The sequence below is a fragment of the Conger conger genome, chromosome 13 (genome assembly GCF_963514075.1).
Source record: "Conger conger chromosome 13, fConCon1.1, whole genome shotgun sequence".
Lineage (NCBI taxonomy): Eukaryota > Metazoa > Chordata > Actinopteri > Anguilliformes > Congridae > Conger > Conger conger.
In genome coordinates, this window is record NC_083772.1 from 39,393,073 (window position 1) to 39,413,001 (window position 19,929).

General features: G+C 38.9%; 1 protein-coding gene and 1 long non-coding RNA gene across 5 annotated transcripts in view; one reads left to right on the plus strand and one right to left on the minus strand.

Annotated features, from left to right (window-relative positions):
* The first annotated feature begins 433 nt into the window (after positions 1-433).
* LOC133108504 (uncharacterized) lies at positions 434-1,861 on the plus strand. Its single transcript, XR_009704659.1, has 2 exons — positions 434-1,055; positions 1,089-1,861. It is a non-coding gene; the product is annotated as an uncharacterized LOC133108504 (long non-coding RNA).
* Positions 1,862-13,466: 11,605 nt separating this feature from the next.
* The window catches only part of LOC133107905 (protein CEPU-1-like), a 298,151-nt gene continuing 291,688 nt past the window's right edge, over positions 13,467-19,929 (minus strand). For 2 of the 4 annotated variants that reach the window (XM_061217194.1, XM_061217198.1), the window contains exons 9-10: positions 17,812-17,859; positions 13,467-15,327 (exon numbers count right to left, since the gene is read on the minus strand). In XM_061217194.1, coding sequence (XP_061073178.1) covers positions 15,227-15,327; positions 17,812-17,859 — 149 coding nt within the window. In that variant the 3' untranslated portion in view covers positions 13,467-15,226. The remainder of the gene's footprint in view (positions 15,328-17,811; positions 17,860-19,929) is intronic. The other 2 variants (XM_061217197.1, XM_061217196.1) reach the window with 1 other exon arrangement.

The window sequence follows — 19,929 nt, forward strand, 5'->3', positions numbered from 1 at the left end:
AGATGTGTCTTCACATCACTAGTTCATGCACAACAAAGCTAATAAAAGGGCTAGAGATGAGGTGGCACTCGGTTAAAGTAACAGAACTTGTTGCAGGTATCAGTTTGTTGCAGTTGCACACAGCCCAAGGGTACAATTGGCTACGAGAAAATTCAGAAACAAAATAATAATAAAAAAATTGATGACAGTGTACTTAGAGAGATGATTATAGGTGTCAAATTTGCATTTTGTCTGTTGTTTCTCAACATGTGGAAGTATCAATTGCACTAAAGCGGAATAAGAGCTACCATTGCAGGAGGTGTGTCAAAATCAACATTTTTTGATGTTACATTACATTATTGGCATTTGGCAGACGCTCTTATCCAGAGCGACGTACAGTTGATTGGACTAAGCAGGAGACAATCCTCCCCTGGAGCAATGCAGGGTTCTGTGCGGATGTTATTGTGGCTACACTGGGATTCGAATCCTCGACCTTGCCTGTCCCAGTCATTTACCTTAACCACTACACTACAGGCCGCCCATCTTATTAGGAAGCAAGCAAGATCTTTTTTTAGTCGCTTTTTACTAAAAAGTACACTACTCTGGAACAGTCGTATGGACAGATCAGACGCGTATTAACCTGCGCCTGTGAAAAGAGGCACTTGTAGAGAAAGAACGTGCTTTGATTCAGAGCCCTGGCCTCTGAAACATGCTGGAGGCACTGCAGTATTGTGTATCGCTGCCACTGGACCTGGCCCACTTGTCTTCAGTGACGATGTGACTCCTGACGGCAGCCGCAGGATGAATTCTGCTCCATCTGGAACTTTCCGCAGGACACTGACCCCAAACTTACTGCTCAAGCCACCAAGGAGTTTAGAGTCAGGGCCAAGATGGTGGAATGTTCTTGCCTGGCCAAGTCAATCACCTGCCCTGAATCCCATTAAACATGCACTACACCCGCTGAAGGCAAAATGGCTCAGAAACAGTACCTGAAGATGGCTGCAGTACAGGTGTGGTATGGTACAGGTGTGGCAGAAGTACAGGTGTGGTATGGTACAGGTGTGGCAGAAGTACAGGTGTGGTATGGTACAGGTGTGGTAGAAGTACAGGTGTGGTATGGTACAGGTGTGGTAGAAGTACAGGTGTGGTATGGTACAGGTGTGGCAGAGAATCATCTGGGAAGATAGCCACCATTTGGTGATGTATATGGGTCTATGACTTAAGACAGTCATCAAATGTGAAGGGTTTGAAACAAATAACTAAAATATGACTGTTTCATCAATTACGTTTTTCCAATTACGTTTGAGTAAGGGGCGTGCTATGTATAAAAAGGGAGGTAATTCTTACATGAATTACCCGGTATTCATGTAAATGAAATTAAAGCTGACAGTCTGCTCTTTAACATCAGATTGAATTAAATGTATTATTGAACTGGATGCAACAACATCACACCCATGCAACTGAACTTTAGTCACATCGCAAGAGGAAGCATCACATATCAATACATATTCATTTTCATAAATTGCATAACCTGACAGGTGTATATTGTGTGATTGCAAAACTTCATACTGTACAGTTTATGTAACATTACAATGTGAATGTAACATTTGATCTGCCACCTTTATATTAATTGTAAAACTGCAATACATTAGTGATTAAAATTGTTTATTTCTGTGCCAACAAGGGGAAATGCAGTTAGGTTTTACAAGAGTGTTTATAAATGTCTGTGTCATGCTAAGGAGTGTACCATGTTCGCATTAAATGCTAGTCTGCAAATGGTGACCTACTGCAAACCAAGCTAACTACTGACAGTAATACTGTACACAAAGTGTAAACAAGAAAAACAAAACATTCATGTAAATAAAGATTATAGTTTGTTTTGTATTGTGGATGTTTAAATTCTATTCCAAAAAAGTTTCTGTTTTCTTAAAAAATAAAAATAAAAAAATAAAAAATACAAAACATATTTTTGTTTTGTTCAGGAAATTGAGTAATACATGTTTGATCTATAGTATGGCATGTTATAATCACAAAGGTTATACGATCATATATGTGTTTGGAATTTGGTAACATGGACATTGATGTTTCAGATACATGCTGTGTACAGGTTGAACAGGTAAGCTCCAAACCATAACCAAAATGTATTGATCATTTTCTCCAAAAAAAGAATGCACTAAATGTGTTTTTAACTGAATGTGTGTGTGTGTGTGTGTGTGTGTGGGGGGGGGGCGGGGATGCAGGGGGGATGCAGCACTTAATTGCTGTTAAAGTTTAACACAATGTAAACTTTAACAGCTGTTAAATAACTACATACTCCACAAATGTCCATTAGTACTGGGTGTTAATGTCACGGCTGGTAATTCCTATGAATTTATGCAGCTTTAGAATATCTAATTTGAGTTTCTGGAAAAATGCCAAATGGACATGGGCATTATGTTCAAATTAAGGTTACTCATTTCTGTTTTCTGTTAGCCATATGGGAAAGTGTACAATAACTGGTTTAAAGGCATTTACGGCTAATTAAAAATCACTGGGTGTATCCACCAAACCTTGAGTCTACAGTATGCTGATCATAACATTGGTAAGGACTATAGTTAAAATTTCCAGCGAATAAACATATTTATTTTCATTCCTGTAATGCAATTTAGGAGGTTTTTAATCCCCCACTTCATAGATAAACTTTGACTACAACATGGCCATCACCATCATTGACCACTGCATCAAGCATCGAGATACAATGAAAAAAAGATATCTCATTTAGACATTGATTTTGGTGGCCATTTGGCACACAGGTTAACATGGTTGCTTTTTGAATCCTGTAAAATATCATTAGTCTCATTATAAGGGGAGTATGAAATGAATTAAACTAAAACTAAAAAACTGAAAGGATAACCTTTGCTTCAGACCAATTATGGAGTTGAAAAGTGCCAAACTACCTTATATGATCGTTTAATTGGTAGATGTTAGATCACAGACGGCCAATTTCTGTTCTGGAGGGCAGTGCCCCTGAATCAAGTGAATGGTTGCCTAGACTAAAATGATGATGAGTGTGTCATCCAATGTTTTTTCATTGGCTAGTCATTATTTTCCAATCTCCTTTTCAATGACATATGTTCATTTGCATACATGAATGTCAATGAATGGACAAGAATGAATTATACACTCAGTGAGCGCTTTATAAGGTATTTATTAGTAGTATCATTTGTAGATGTATTGGCTGTCTGCTGCTGTAGCCTATCCACTTATTCTGCATGCCACTGTTGTAATGTGTGGTTATTTGCGTTACTGTCACCTTCCTGTCAGCTTTGACCAGTCTGGCCCTTCTCCTCTGACCTCTCTCATTAACAAGGTGTTTTTGCCTGCAGAACTGCTGCTCACTGTTTTTTTGTTTGTTTTTTTGGGGGGGTTTTTTTCACCATTCTCTGCAAACTCGAGAGACTTGTGTGCATGAAAATCCCAGGAGATCAGCAGTTTCTGAGATACTCAAACCACCCTGTCTGTCACCAACAATCTTTCCACAGTCATTTTCAGACCAAACATCCATGATCTTCCCCATTCTTTCATTTGGTCTGAAACAGCTGAACCTCTTGACCATGTCTGCATGCTTGTTTGCCTTTAGTTGCTGCCACATGATTGGCTGATTAAATATAAGCTGGTGCACAGGTCTACCTAATAAAGTGATCATTGACTGCATATGTATTTGACTGGAACATAACTTTCTTGAATGTTTTATATACTATGCTAGTTATTGGTCATGTCTGGCAATAGTCACCCTGTGGTAACAGGCTAGCAGGAATGTGACCTCTAAGCTGCCTGTTATTTGCTGAAGGCAAAATGAGCTTCCAAAATGAGCAATCTTGTTATTGGTGTACCTGGCTACTTAGTGATAACTATGGTCGTATGCTGTACTTAATTTATGAGACACTTTAAGGTACTAAAATGTCCGATTCTATCATCAGATATGGCACCTCGCGACCTGCGTACATCAAAGTAAAGCTCCATTTTAAGCCACGTAATGTTTATGCCCTACAATAACATGGCTCACTAATCACAATCGTTTTCTAAATTGCATTGCCGGTGCTGGGGCCAGTGGACTATTCCCACCTTGTGTCTAATCAGTAGAAAAAGTTGATTGTCAGGTGGAAAATGAGAGTCGGAGATCAGAGTGTGCAATTACCTCCTAATACCCCAGCTGTTGGGATACTTCGTCCTTCACCGTTTCATTTCTGTGTCTCATCGCTTCCCACTCGTTAAAAAAACTGATAAAGTATGGCGAGGGGAGGCGGTGGATATTACTGGAGCCGATGGTTGGAATCCCGGCTGGGGCCTCTCCGTGTGGAGTTAGCGTGTTCTCCTGGTGTCTGCGTGGGTTTCTTCCAGGTACTGTGCTCCAGTTTCTTCACACAGCTCACACACGGGTTAGGCTAATTGGAGACTCTAAATTGCCTGTATGTACATATGAGAGTGCCCCCCCCCCCCCCCACCCCCTCTCCCTGTCACCCCTGACCAGGAACGAAGCGAGTCAGGTAGTGTATGGATGGATGAATTTGCTTGAGGAGAATGCATTGCAACTCAGCTGCACAAGAAATGACGACTTCATTAAAAAAAGGTCTTTTGACAAACCGGCTTTTATGAAAAGCTATAATAGCCTCAACCTCCTTCACTTTGTAATCCGGAACATAACCTTGAGTCAACGTCCTTGCAACCGCTGACTTTAATTAGAACTCAACCCTCAACCTCTATCTCTCAATTGGCCTCGTCCGTTAACCTGTGAACACGTGAGACAGAGACGAGCGAGCAATGAACTGAAAATCACGCAAGAAAACTTCAAACCCCACGAATGTGTACAAACGGGCATTCCTTTGGGTACAGTTTGATATCACTTTGCTTGTAATGCAGAACTTGCTGGATCTACAACAATGCGCGTTTCAGTTTGAGTGCTTTAAGTGCACTTCCTTGGCCTTAAACAAAGGCTTGGTGGAGGAGAAGTGGATAGTCGCCTCATTAATCATGTATCTGTATGTCCTCTAAAAAGAATCTCCTACAAAATGCCACAGCCCTGACACTGTATCTGTGCTTGCTGATGTGAACATGTTGAGAATGGTAAAATGCAAGCAACATTTTGGCTTTTCAGGCCAGAAATCTTCACGGTAATTCATCAAGTCTGAATTTTGTTCCACAAAGAGAAATGTGGCCTCTTAAAGCTGTAATGGAAGTATAGAGTATGCACTGGAAACTGGATCTATTTCTATTCACTTCCGAGAAAATAATTTTGAAGCACTTTGGTTCATTACCGAGTGGTTTTACATGGTAAAAAAAAAAGCCAAAAACAGCCCTGGAAACTTTCTCATGAAAAAAAAAATAAAATAAAATACTGCTAGCTTATCCACCTGGAACTGTTATTTTATTTACATTCTTTGAAATGATAGATTATAATATGAACATGAAGCCACACAAATACAAGTAAGCCCCACGCTAACATTGTCCATAAGACATTTTCCCAGAAGGTATCTGTGTGCTTGTCCTGATGTTGCTGAAAAGAAGTTTGCATGGTTGAATGTGTGACCGCTATGTGGAGAGACCAGTTCAGCCGATAACTACCAAGTGACCAAGGCAGTAAAACCACTCTGACTTCCAGTTTTTGTCTGGTATAGGCTGACCAAGAATCTCCTAAATAGTGCCTATATTTTCCCTTCTTATGAGTCATAAAAAGTCATAAAGTAATCCAAAAGCCATAATTTGGGGTTTGGAGCTACGTTCCCACACACCCTCCTGTGAACAGGTTGGCAGGAGGCATCACTGGGGGCAGGCCCCATATGGATGCAGATTTCTCCTAAGATCGTCGATGGGTATTACACCTTCAAACCTCCACTGAGAGCTGAGAGGAAGGGTAGGAGCCACAATGCCCACTCTTCCACTCTAGCACGCTGTGGTCGTCCGCTCAAACAGTTCAGCGAACGCCTCTGGGTCATCCTCCGGCCCTGTCTTCTGAAGCTGTATGGTCACCTGGAGGGGGGTCGGGGACCTGATGTTTGCTTCTTCAGCAGCTCCACCAGGTTAGCATTTACACCTATTAAAACGCCTATAGTTCTGGGAAAACGTCTTATGGACAGATCAAATTAGTTTTATCTGATCTGTTTTAACCTAAAGAACTCTTCTGGGGGAGGTAATTTCATCTGAAGATCCTATGAAACATGAGGTAGGGTATTATGGCTGGCACTATAATTGCCTTATGGCTCACTTGTCTTCATTGATGATGTGACTGTTGGTTGAAATCTGAAGTGCATAGAAACAACTTACAGTATCTGCTCAGGACCAACCAAATGCCTCAGAATTCATTTGACATCACTATACCTTGCAGCAGGACAATGAACCCAAACACACCGCAATAGCCACCAAGGACTTCTTCAGGGCCAGAATGTGGAATGTTGTTGACCTGAATCCAACTGAACATGTGTTTCACTTGCTGAAGATATGACTGAAGTCAAAATGGCCTGGAAACAAACAGAAACTGAAGATGGCTGCAGTACAGGCCTGGCAGAGCACCACCAGGGAAGATGCCCAGCCTCTGTGATGCCACCGGGCAGTCATTGAATTCAAAGCATTTTCAACCAAGTACTAAATATAGCAACTTTATTCCAGAAGTCCATTTATCCAATTACTTTTGGTCCTCTAAAGTGGGGTGGGAGGTACACTCACTGAGCACTTTATTAGGTATTTATTAGACTTATTGGTCTTCTGCTGCTGTAGCCTATCCACACAATGTGTGTTCAGCAATGCTCTTCTGCATGGCACTGTTGTAATGTGTGGTTATTTGCGTTACTGTCACCTTCCTGTCTGCTTTGACCAGTCTGGCCATTCTCCTCTTACCTCTCTCACAATGCATGTTTGCCTGCAGGACTACTGCTCACTAGCTGTTTTTTTTTGCATCATTCTCTAGAGACTAGTGTGTGTGAAAATCCCAGGAGATCGGCAGTTTCTGAGATAAATGTGGTTTTAAATAAATTAGATAAATGCTGAGATCAGCAGTTTGTCTGGCACAAACAATCATTCCTCGGTCAAAGTCACTTAGATCACATTTCTTCCCCATTATGACATTTGGTCAGAAAAACAGCTCAACCTCTTGACCATGTCAGCATGCTTTTATGCATTTAGTTGCTGCCAAAATATTTGGCTGATGAAATATTTGCATTAACAAGCTTGTGTATAGGTCTGCCTAATAAAGCGGTCATTGAGTGTATGTATAAGAAGGACTGCAACTCCTACACAGACCACCCAATATGGATGTAACAAGCCTCAATGAAAGTGGATAGACTGCACTCTAACCTTTGTCATAATGTTTCAGTTCAAATCCAATGTGCTGGAGCACAGTGCCAAAATAATAATTGTGTCACTGTCAAAATGCTTACTGCACTATAGTGGTGCCATATCTGTCTGGAAATAAATTAATACTATTTCTGGCTGCAGCTATTATTATTAATGTATGCATGACAGGCAGATGTGTTTATCTCATCACCAGATATATTATAATGGTACATAATCTTGCATTCATGGACTTTTTCTGTCTTTGGATTATATTTGATATATACAAAATATGAAATGATAAAGATTGAAATGGTTGATGCAGTAAAAAGAAACTGGTGTGGGGAGATGTGGAATGCTTTAACATCAGACTCAATGTATGGGTTACCACTGTGTGACATTTACTGTAATTAAATATAGCATAGATACAGTTAAGACAGTTGACACGTACTGATGACTGTGGCTCCCATTTTAAATTGCATACAGTATCACATGTATATCTGGCATTGAATAATGTCCATGTCTCTGAGTGCAATCCTTCTAAGTCTGTTCATTTTCAGAGAAAGTGCTTTTGTGACATATACTGGTCATTTATTTCCAATAAAAAACTTTTTATGTGCTCTTCTGTTATTCAAAACATAACACTTTCTTAAGTGTAATATCTCATTTTTCTACAGGCCCCAAAAGGAGATCTATTGCCCATACACTTGTGTTGCTCTTTCCGGCATCAATTCAAAACATGTTTAATCACAATATTTAATTCACAGTTCTTTTACTGTAGCTTGTATGTGACACCACCAAAACACAAGAAGCCAAATACAGAAGCTATGCTTCTAAGCTTTGTCTATAGGTCAATGAGTTTGCCCTACTCAACATCAGCATTAATTACATGAACGAGCATGCTAGCAAACTTTATAGTGATTCGCTAGGTCGTTTACTTACCTTAAATCAGCTAAGGCAAGTTGTACCAAAATGATCAATGCAAGTTGGCGACTTCTAAGTCAATGACGTTTACAGTTTACACTTTAAATAAACATTTGGAACAACGGTGACATTGTAAATGTGAAATAGTTGATTTAGTGACTCAAACAATAACAGCTTTTTAATGATTTATGTTTTGCATTTCAATTATTCAAGCATATCAGAAGTAGTTTCTGAGTCGTCATTAATTTTCATCATTGCTTATTAATCCTCATTTATTCTGCAGCCAGGAAGTCCCGAGGACAGGAGAAAAGCTCAAACTGCAAGTTTTGGTTTGGAGAAGTAGGTCACAGGCAAACGGATCGGTCCCCACTCCCACCGTATGACGGCACATATATTTTGGAAGCGGGATGCTGCAAGCTAATGGTTTAATCGTTATTGTGATGAATCACCAAAATAACAGGCCGCCTATCTATGTAAAGAGCAAAGCGGTCTGTGTGCGCATTCAAGATAATTACAGGTTTTATGAAAACAGAGGAAAAGTAGACGAAGTAGAAGAAAAGCTCACGACTGCGATTTGATTTTCTGTATCGCAAACCGAGGAGAACATTTCCATCATGTGGGTCTTTATCAACTGACAAAGTGGAAGAGGGAAAAACTATGTGAAGAGGGAACATTGCGCACAGTATACTTTGTGCACTATAAAGAGGAGGAAGTTTGAAGGAAAGTTACTTGAGTGCACTCACTGATTTATTTTAGTGCAGTCTACTGTTATACAACCGCACTTTGAATATCCAGCATTCACTCACGACAGATGATTCACAATTTCAGGTATGGGAGTATATACCTCAACTGTTTTTTTTTGTTTACCGCTACATTTGCGGTTTCCTTTCCTTTTTCTTTATTTTCTTTTTTTTACATGGCATGACATGAAGCAGATGTTTCCATTAATAATATATCATATATCTGTTGCTACCTTATAAAGACCAGCATGCAGGCAGCTGCTGATCCCTCTTGGGATATTTGGAATATTTATTATTATTTGGGCTGCAGCTAACACAGCTACTGACCCACCGGAGCACTAGGCAAGTATACTGATGGAAAATTATAATTTAACAACACAGGGCTTCATTTGCAATCAGCTATCGAATCGTGGTAAGCTGATTAGATACCACCAATACAGAAACCACCATTAATTCAAAGTAACAAGAGGCAGACGCTGCAATTATACTGATACGGGATGTAATTCCTGCTGAAACACTTCCAAAGTGCTGAATACAGCATTTAGCCATACAAAAAACCCTTTTTTTCTGTATAAATGGCCATTACCTAAAGTGAAAGCTCTAAAGTGCAAGATATCATGTGAACCATGTAGGAATCACAGCCTTTTGTATGCAGTACTGTTGTCCATATACGCATAGACAATCTGTGTGTGTATACTGTATATGAACAACATTTAAAAAGGGCTGTAATTCCTACACAGATCACCTAATATGCATATAAATGCCTCAAATTAAAGTTGACAGTCTGGGCAGGAGTACAAAGTCAAAACAACTAAAAATGTGTCACACAATGTGACTGCACGGGGTGTGTATATCCACACAAAGTGACCTCCGAATCCAGACACACAAGGACATGCTAAGACTTTTAAAGGCTGTCTCCTACACTCAGTAGGTGGCGTGTTGTTGCTTGGCAGCAGGTCTGAGGGTATCACCGCGACAACATATAAGAAGATGGCGACAGTTACAGCGTAATACGCGGCACAATTAATAAATCTCTTCTGAAGCGTTAAATAAATAAACAAAATGCATTTAACCGAGAAGAATGACAGGTTTTCCCCTCATTAAAAAGGCGGAACCTTTTGTCCCGATGAGACATGTTGTCCCTATGAGACCACAACAACCGAGAGGTCAAAAGCGGGCGGCCAGTGACAAAGAAAGAAAGTTGCGCGTTGCCGTGACGCACCCCGCCCTGGAGCTGGGAAAAGAACGGACAGCTGGTGAGGGTCAGAGGTCAGGGCTTCACGGGCCGGCGGAATCGATGGCGGCGGACGTCACGGTGACAGATAAGAGGCGGCGGAGAGCCCCGGGCAGGCCCCGTCAGGAGGTAACGAGCGCGATCCCCTCTGATACACGCTCAAAGATCACAGGCGCGATGTCACAGGCGCGATGCCACCGGCGCTCAGAGAAAATGGCGGATCTGAGTCAGTAGAGTGCTGCACCGAGTGGAGCGCTAATAACAGACTGTAGAGAGGAGAGCAGGCACGCCGTGGCAAACTGACAGACCCACAAATCACACATCTTATGTTCAACCTTCACATTATGTTTGGGGTCTTTCTGACCCCATTCAGTGATTCACATCTCTTAAAACTTTTTTTAAATTTTATTTTGCGATCAAATATTTGTATTCATAAGATTTCAACAGAATTCTTAACTTTTTTATATAGATTGATACTGTATGATTTTTCAAATTTTCTAATTCAGTGCGATTAAAAGTAAACATGAAATATACATAATGCTATGTTTTCAAAATCCTGTAGGTCTGGGATTATCTTCACCCTCTGTAGCCATATTAAATGTCAAAAAAAAAAACTACAATCATTTTTATTTTTTATCTCAGATTTCTTTGTTAATTATTCTAGTCACACTTTCACATACAGGCGTCAAACTTTTATTCCTGTACATAAAATTACATCTGATTTTTCATATTTATGGATAAAAAGCGAGTCATTTGGGAGACATATAAAAAGGTGTCCCACAAAATGTTAAAATTGTTCTCTTACAATAATTTTGCATCAAACTCTTTGGGTCAATTTGACCCCCAAATATAAAAGCCGTTGTAAAATCTTTAATATAATATGAGGGTTAATAAATATTTAACTAAAAAATGAAAATGATAATGTGTACCGTATCGGATGTGAAATGCACGTCTTAACTGCATGAGTGCCAGACTGCAAGTCAGGTGTCCGATTCAACGGCTTAGGCAAGGCATATCTCACCAGCTGAAACAATATCTCCGTGGGTGACATTAAAGCCAAATTATGAACTTTCGACCACAATCAGAACTGACACAGGCAGGATTCGATGTAATACTGTGTCAGTCAATGTGCTTTGGGCTGGTACCCTGCTATCCGGCGAAACCCGTTACCTCGCGATTCGTAGACTCCTGATAGTCATGCGTTTCCCACTAATGACAGATCCTGAGGTTTCACAAGATACTTATGTCATGAGAATTTTGTGACAGTTTCTGAAATGTACAATTGGAGTCTCTGCCTTCCCTTACATACCCAAAATAACTTCTGGATTGGCCATGCTGTCAAAGCTGTATTGATTGTATTTATTTGAACAATATAGTTACCAAAATTGTATGCAATGTTTTATCATTTCCCAAACAATAATCATAACTTAGTCTGCACAATTTACAGTATATGCCCCAGCTACTGTATATGAATGTACACTTAGTTTTAATATGCTGGGGGCAAGAATTGAAGATGTCCTGAACCCATTGCACATTTCACAGATAACGTGGGCTATGACATGTTTTGGGAAACCCTCTTGAAAGTCACAGTGGTTTTCAGGAAGAGACACCTCGAGATATTTTTGCGATGTGACACCTTTCGGTGAAACCCGCCCTGGATTATCCACAGGAAAAGAACAGAATGATAATTGGACATCTCCTCAACAGCCCAGAGAGGATATGCTGAAAGAGTGGGATGGTGATTAATTATCATTTTCAGACAATCTGGCTCATAATCAGCTATTATTATCATCGCAGATGGGATACTTTTCCTTTGTCTAAATCCTTCAGTCCTGTAATATTCCTCTGAAAATAAACACATATACTCACAGAGCACTTTATTAGGAACATTTTTACTTTGTTGCACCTACTTATTCATGCGATTATCTAATCAGCCAATTGTGTGGCAGCAGTGCAATGCATACAATAATGTTGATACGGGTCAGGAGCTTCAGTTACTGTTCACATCAACCATCAGAATGGTGAAAAAATGTGATCAAAGTGACTTTGACTGTGGAATGATTGTTGGTGGCAGACAGTATCTTAGAAACCGCTGATGTCCAGGGATTTTCACGTGCAACAGTCTCAAAATAATATACAGTATTTTCTTTAATTTTTGTATTATTGTTTAGGGTCAAATAGGTTTTTGTAAAAAAATAAAAATAAAACAAAAATCAGCTCCACCAGATTCGGGTAAAAAAAACCTAATTTAATATTTAATAACTATTACTTTGTGAAGTACATTTTTCATCATTAATCATCATTAGTCTTCAAACACAATGTAATCCTTTATTTTACCCTGGTTGCTGAATGGAGATTAGATTTTGTGAAATAATGACAATTCTATATAGACAGTGTTTCGAAGAAAAAAAAACAAAAAAATAAAACTTTTTGGTCAAAAACATGAATATGAGAATCATTTGGAAGAACATCACAAAATAATAGTTAGATCGTGATTAGATATTCTCTCTCATTCAGAAATAAGTGTACTTACTTTATAATACTATGTAATGGTTCAATGGGTCTGCTAGGAAGAATGGGATAAACTTCTCAAATCCAGGCATGCAAAGCTTGTAGAGAGGAAGAATCAAAGCTGTAATTGCTGCCAAAGGAGCTTCAACAACATCCTTAATTAAGGGTCTGAATACTTTAAAATTAGAGATTTCAGTTTTAGATTTTTATTACATTTTCTAAAATGTCTAAAAACATATATTCACTTTCTCATTATGGGTTATTGAGTGTAGATTGATGGGCAATATGTACATTTTATGTATTTATGTGATTTTAGGTATTTGTTGTATGCCCTATTCATGACCTCTTGTTAAATGGATATGAAGAAAAAATAAGCGTGGTGTTTATCAGACTCCATCCGGAAATCATTATTTTATACATGTGACTGGAAATGGCTTTGAAAGTTCACCATGGACGTGCATGGTTGGCTTTAAACCGATCCGAGCTGGATGGAACTGCTTCACCTGATTCGCGATTCACTTTTGTGGAACCACCAAACCCGGACATGCCATATCTAGCTCAATCAAGACAGACTTCAGGATTAGATTTTAGATGTATTGAGTACGCTCTCTGGAACGGACCCCAGGATAGAGGGTGTCACAGTTTCCATCTCTGCGCACACTATACACATCGAGTTAGATCAGATTTCGAATTGTCATTCAAAATTAATACTCTGGGAGAGCAATGATGATGAGTTATCATGAATTTGAATGGGGGGAAAAAGCACACATTAAGGATTTTGCATTTTTGCACTTTATTGACATGAGAATAGATTTTTCATCATAAAAATCAGCAAACACATTTTCAATCATTTATTTTTCACCAAGGTTGCTGAAGGAAGATGATTCCTTACCCATCTGACTGGAAAAAGAAGACATTTAATATTTTAGCATTTTTCTCTTTTTGGACATAAGACTATATAGCCTTATGTATTACATTGATTTTCCAGTGAAATTGATTATATTATCATAAAAATAATAATTACATATTGTTGTTGAATACAACACACAGGTTGTTGAATAAAGCTGATTTCTCATCCCTCTTAATGAAGTAAATGACAGTGTTTTCACTTTTTGAACAGAAGAATACAGCTTTCATCATAAAGGTGTTCATATTTACATTTGCTTTTTTTACCACGGCTGTTGAATGATTTTTCATCCATCTGACTAACTAACTATAGTCTTTTGTATTTTATTGGGACTAATGGTTACAAACAAATGTATTTACTCGTGAATTTTAAAATACTTTCAAAATCTAGAATAATATTTATATTATTGCAACTTTGAAGGGTCAACGCACTCAATTTGGGCAAATATTATTTAACACTGTCTAATGATTGTGATTTTAGTGAGCTACATAAAAAAACCTAGCTCACAGTAAATCTCATAAACATATCATTTGTCCAAGTTATTAAGGACATATTTATTTATTTTCATTACAAAGAGTTTGGAAAACCATATCGAAATGATTTTAAATTAACTGAAATAAGTGTTTGTGAAGAAAGAAAATATATATACTGTATATACAATTCAGTGACATCAGAACTCAGGTCATAATCATTTTAAAAGACATTACAAAATGCAATGATTTATTCAAATCAGTCTGCCTGTTGTTGACACTGTCTCAATGACCTTATGACACATTTAGTCCCATTACCCAAGGTACACATCCTGCTTGAGAGATTTAGATTGAAAAATACAGTTTCTCCACATAATTCTTTCAAATCATAAAACACAACGTTTCATAGCTGAATTACTATTTAAAATTTACCAAAACATCTACAGAAACCCTTTGATATCAACATCTCTGTTAAAATGTCATCAATAACACAAAAGAAAAAGAATAGCATAGTGCACATCACATTAAAAATATCACCATTTACATAATTGGGGCGGGGTAAATTTTACTCAATATCCATATATCTTCTCGAGGATAATACTGTTCTCTTTAGATATGAAAAGCAAAACAAAAAACAAAACACACAATAAGTCTAGATTCAGTTCTACCATAATGTGATTCAACTTTAACAGAGGGATTAAAGCAAATAAGAAGCTCTTGTCTAGAAGCTTCATTATCCAGCAAAAGAATGCCGCCTAAAATTAATTAAAATTAAGATATGCATACATTAGCCAACAAAAAGAGCCAATCACAAAGTGGGAGGGTCAAATATACCCCAAAATATCCATATTGTATAACTCTTATTTATTTCTCAAAGGTAAAAATTCAAACATCGTCTGGATTGTGTCGCAGTAACACAACTGGGTGCTTGAAGTCTAAACTTTCAAACTTCACCCCAACTGAAAAACATTATTTTGAGAACATTTGGAGGTTGGAAAAGACAAGTAATGGCTGCCCCCATGCACATAATACACAACAGTCTGTAGTGCCGGGAGAGGGACTTTCGGGGGGGGGGGGGGGGGGGAGAGAACGCCAGAGAGAAAGAAGACAAAATAAAAGCACACGGATGTCCAGCCGCCCTCCGGATCGCGCTTCTGTATCAAAACCGGAGCAGGAGCTGAACGCAGACCACCGGGAGTAGACAGGCGGAGGAGTGCCTTCCCGCGGCACCGCTATTCCCGTCCTGCACGGCTCCGGGCCCTGTCGAGGACAGCAAACACCCGCACGTCAGCGCTACTGAGGCGGCGTGGCACCTTCTGCTCGGCCTCATCTCAATAGGCCATGTGATCCGTTACAGAGCTCTTCACCGTAGAAAGACCCTCCTCAGGAAATGAATAAATATAGTATGAAGGCCTGGACTCTGGCTGACTGTAGCTCAGGCAAATGTATTGATTAAGGTACCTTCACACCTATTGCCCTATAACTAAACATGACGAATGACACCTGTGATTATGCAACGTTTAACACTGAAACTACGCACTGACGACGCAGTAAAACTACGCACTGAAACTACGCACTGAAACTACGCACTGAAACTACGCACTGAAACGACAGTGTTGCACAATGCTCCACTGTATCGTTGTCTGAAGCGCAATTTTTGGAAGACAGAAGATTACTATTTCTCCTGTCTTATAGGACTGTACTCCCGTTGTGAAATAAACAAAAGGCACAGTCAGAATTTAGGTGCATTAGATGTTGTAAAGAGAGGGAAGCTGGAGAAGTCAATCAAATCAGATGCCACACTGTAATGTATGTGGGATGGTGGGAGGGCTGTTATGGAATGAAGCTGTCAGTGAAAGCAGAATGATTTTTTTTTTACTATAGAATTCACATTTGAGGTCATTTATTCATTGTGCCTGTCTGAATAAAATTGTACTGGGAGTGATCCAGATATATATTTATACTGTACTAATAATTTTGGCTGCATTTATAGTTATCAGTGTAGTGTGAGCATAGGCATTCTGTTTGCTTGAGACAAATGTATTGTTCATAGCATTAAAGTTATTGGGCGCCAAGCAGCAAATCTGCATAGGCTCACACTGCGTTTCTACCTTTTCTTATTTATCATCATTATCTTTTCCCTCTGGCTAGGGTGTCTATGGAAGCCCCTAGAACCGTATAGTAAAAAGTTCTTAAATTTGGCACACTGATTGGAGACAGTCCCTTGGTGATTAATTTCACCAAGATCCATATCTCCATCTCAAGCACTTTAGCGCCACCAATGGGTCAAAGTCGCAAGTACATTCATGCATGCTTTGAGTCGTATGCCCGATTTTCAAAAATTAGGGATCGCTTGATTCCTTGGATCAAGCTAAGTTCAATCAATTTACGCCATATTGGATTTTTCGCCATTCTGGATTTTCTGAAAAAGTGTTGGCCAATCGAAATCAGTGACAAAGTTGGCAAACAGATAGTGAGCTCATATTTCAGCAACCCTTTGACAAAACGACACCAAACTTGGCATATTTTTTGTCATTTGACCACTGTTGGGCTTTGCAATAATCAAAAATGCATTTTGATCTGGTGATGTGTTAAACAAAATATATAAGTCCCAAGGCTGAGACATGGGAACTTTTCATGTCAACCTAATTGATGTGGGCCTCATATTGGATTTTATTGAAAGGGTCACAATTTTTTCACAGGCCACAAAGTTTGTCTAATCTTCACCAAATTTGGCACAGATGATCTTCGGACCAAGTCATCACATGGAATTTGGTCAATAAAAAATGGCCACAAAGTCGCCAAAAAGGAAGTCAGAGGAGGTCATAACGTAGCAATGCTTTCATGTATCAACTTGGTATATTGACTCAGGACTCCTTCCTGAGGATATGGGGGAAAAAATGGCGTAATTTGAGCACTGGATGGCCTTGCGATAAGCAAGCAATTTTGCCTTAACAATCCCTTAACAAAAGTGATTCTTTTGTCAGGTGATACTTCGGGAGATCCCAAAGATGAGATCATCTTCAGACCAACCCACAAAATACTTATCTGATACATTTTTGATTTTCATAAACATTCATTCATTACAGCCAAATCAAAGGCAAACAGCTCAAACAGGATGTGAGCTCATATCTCAGTTACACCCAATCTTTGGTCAATTGACAAACAACTTGCTATCAGTGCTTACAGCCACACTTTTAACATGATCCGATCAAGTTTCCATGGCAACCCTGCCCTGCTGGACTGCCTGGCTCCCTTTAATTGTTATAGTTATTGTTCTGGGTGTGAAGGTACCTTACCTTTTTTTGGTTAAGTGTTTGGTGAGTGCCAGAGTAAAGGTGCCAAACTATATTAATGAAAATACTAAGTGAAATTACTAGGAAAAAGGTCTGTACCTGTGCATGAACACACTTCCTGTCATATACATAAAAAGTATTGATATAAATTAATTCTGTAATAGATTCACTCACTTCATTAGTAGTGGATGGGTAGTGAGGAAAACCTGTCAAATTCACATGAATCTTTATGTCACAGTTAATAAAACCTGGTACATGCAAAAGCTTAAATGGTTCAATGTTCATAAACAACTAAATGTACTGCCTTGTTTACAGCTTGTCTGCAGAATGAATGTTAGTTTGGATTGTTAGTATTGTTATTTTCTATTGGTTAGTTATGTTTCCTTTTTTATTTCCATTATTTGAATTAGTATAGGGCATTAAATGTAATACCATAATCACAACAAACCTTTCAGTATTGCATAATTTGATGATGCCATGAGAAATGTTGTCTTTTCTAAAAGAGAGATGGTATTAAAGAGATGATACACAAAATGCAATAGACTAGCAGGAAATCACTACCAACTGACTTTATACCGAATGCCAATAACCTATAAGAGTAACCCTGCCAACATAAACTCAGTGAGCAATGCATTAGGTATTTCTTAAACTTAGTTTTTTAGACTTATTGGTCTTCTGCTGCTGTAGCCTATCCACTCTGCTGCTGTAGCCTATCCACTCACTTTCATGCATTGTGTGTTCAGAGATGCTCTTCTGCTTAACACTGTTGTAATGTGTGGTTATTTGAGTTACTGTCACCTTCCTGTCAGCTTTTACCAGACTGCCCATTCTCCTCTGACCTCTCTCATTAACAATGTGTTTTGAGAACTGCTGCTCACTTTTTTCACATTTTTTCACACCACTCTCTATAAACTCTGTTGTCTGTTGTGTGTGAAAATCCCAGGAGATCAACAGTTTCTGAGATACTCAAACCACACTGCTGCTGTCACATGATTGACAGTTTTTTCATTAACAAGCTGGTGTATGGGTCTACCTAATAAATTGTTCGCTGAGTGTAGTATTTCCATTGCTGTGGTTATTCGTGTGGGCCGAGCACGGCTCTATTTTCATTCTGGAGACATTACCTGAGATGCGCCCGTGTGCTTGGTCACAAGTTTAAGAGCAAGATTGTTTGTTTCCCGTGCTTATAGCATATGTTCTCCATGATGAGTGCTTCAGCCATGGCTCTTTAATGGTCGTAATGGCCAATTCAAACCAGATGTTTCATAGTCTCTCTACTGTGCCTTGCTGAATAATTTCACCATCATCATCATTAAAGCCATCATCTTTCCATAGGATGAAACCTTGGGCGCGATATGAAAAACTGAAAATTGCAGTGTTGTGTAGAAGCTAATCAGCACTGCACAGATGCTCAGCGATAGAGATAGCAAGAGGGAGAGAGAGAGAGAGAGAGAGAGAGAGAGAGAGAGAGAGAGAATGGTTCAGCATAGCTCCATTCCAACTAGGCACCTAGATGTCAAATGTAATATAAACATAATATATATGTGTGTATACGCACACACAAAAATTAAATTAACCTCATGAATGTACATGTTTGGGAATGTGGTTAACTGTAGTATCCTAGTAACAGGAGCAAATGATGTCATTAGGATTAGTTTTTTTGAATGGGGCTGGGTGCGTATGGTGCGGTAAAATGGAGCATGCAATACTGGGGCCTGAGAAGCATGCTTGGCTAAGCCTTGAGTTTTTGGCTAAGGTTCTTTTTTTTTGGCTAAGGAGTTTTGTAGCTCCCTATGGCCGAGCTGAGATCCAGGACTATGCTAATGCCAAGTGCCTGAACATACAGTATTATACACATTAGCTGACTTTTTCCTCAGAAAGAAGACCTGTCTGTTGAAGCGCTGCATGAAAATGTAATGGCAGGGCGATTACCACGCATCACAAGCCCTGCTGAGTTTCTCAGAATCCCAGATTAACAACGACCATTCTCCAATAATAATCTATTATACTACATGCACATTTCAAGCACATATAAGTCGTATTTGCCCTAAATGGATGAAGAGCAAGATTTAGTATATATTTTAGACATAGATCCCTATTCTTACATGAGATCAATACAATTTCAAATCAATCAATACAAATACAAAACATCATACAGCTTGTCCATTTTCAATGAATAAAATCTTCATAATCTCACCTGAGGTATACACAGGGAAAACAAGGTTAACCCCCATAGAGAGATTAACAATAGGCACAGAGAGCTCCATAAATCTTGGGACAAAGACACATTTTCTGATTTGGCACTGTACACTGTACAATTTCAGATTTGTAAAACAATTCACGTGTGGTGAAATTGCAGATGTTCAGCTTTTTATTTGAAAGATTTTGGTTTCACCATTAAAATTAAAGCAGTTTTTATACAGGACTTCCATAATATTTGGGTGAAATGGCTTCACAAGTGTTTCTGATTGGCCAATTGCCTCCTTGATGCAGGTATAAGAAAGCTTTCAGTATCTATTCTTGATTCGTGGATTTGATTGTGTAATTGGAGTGTGTCAATGAAAGT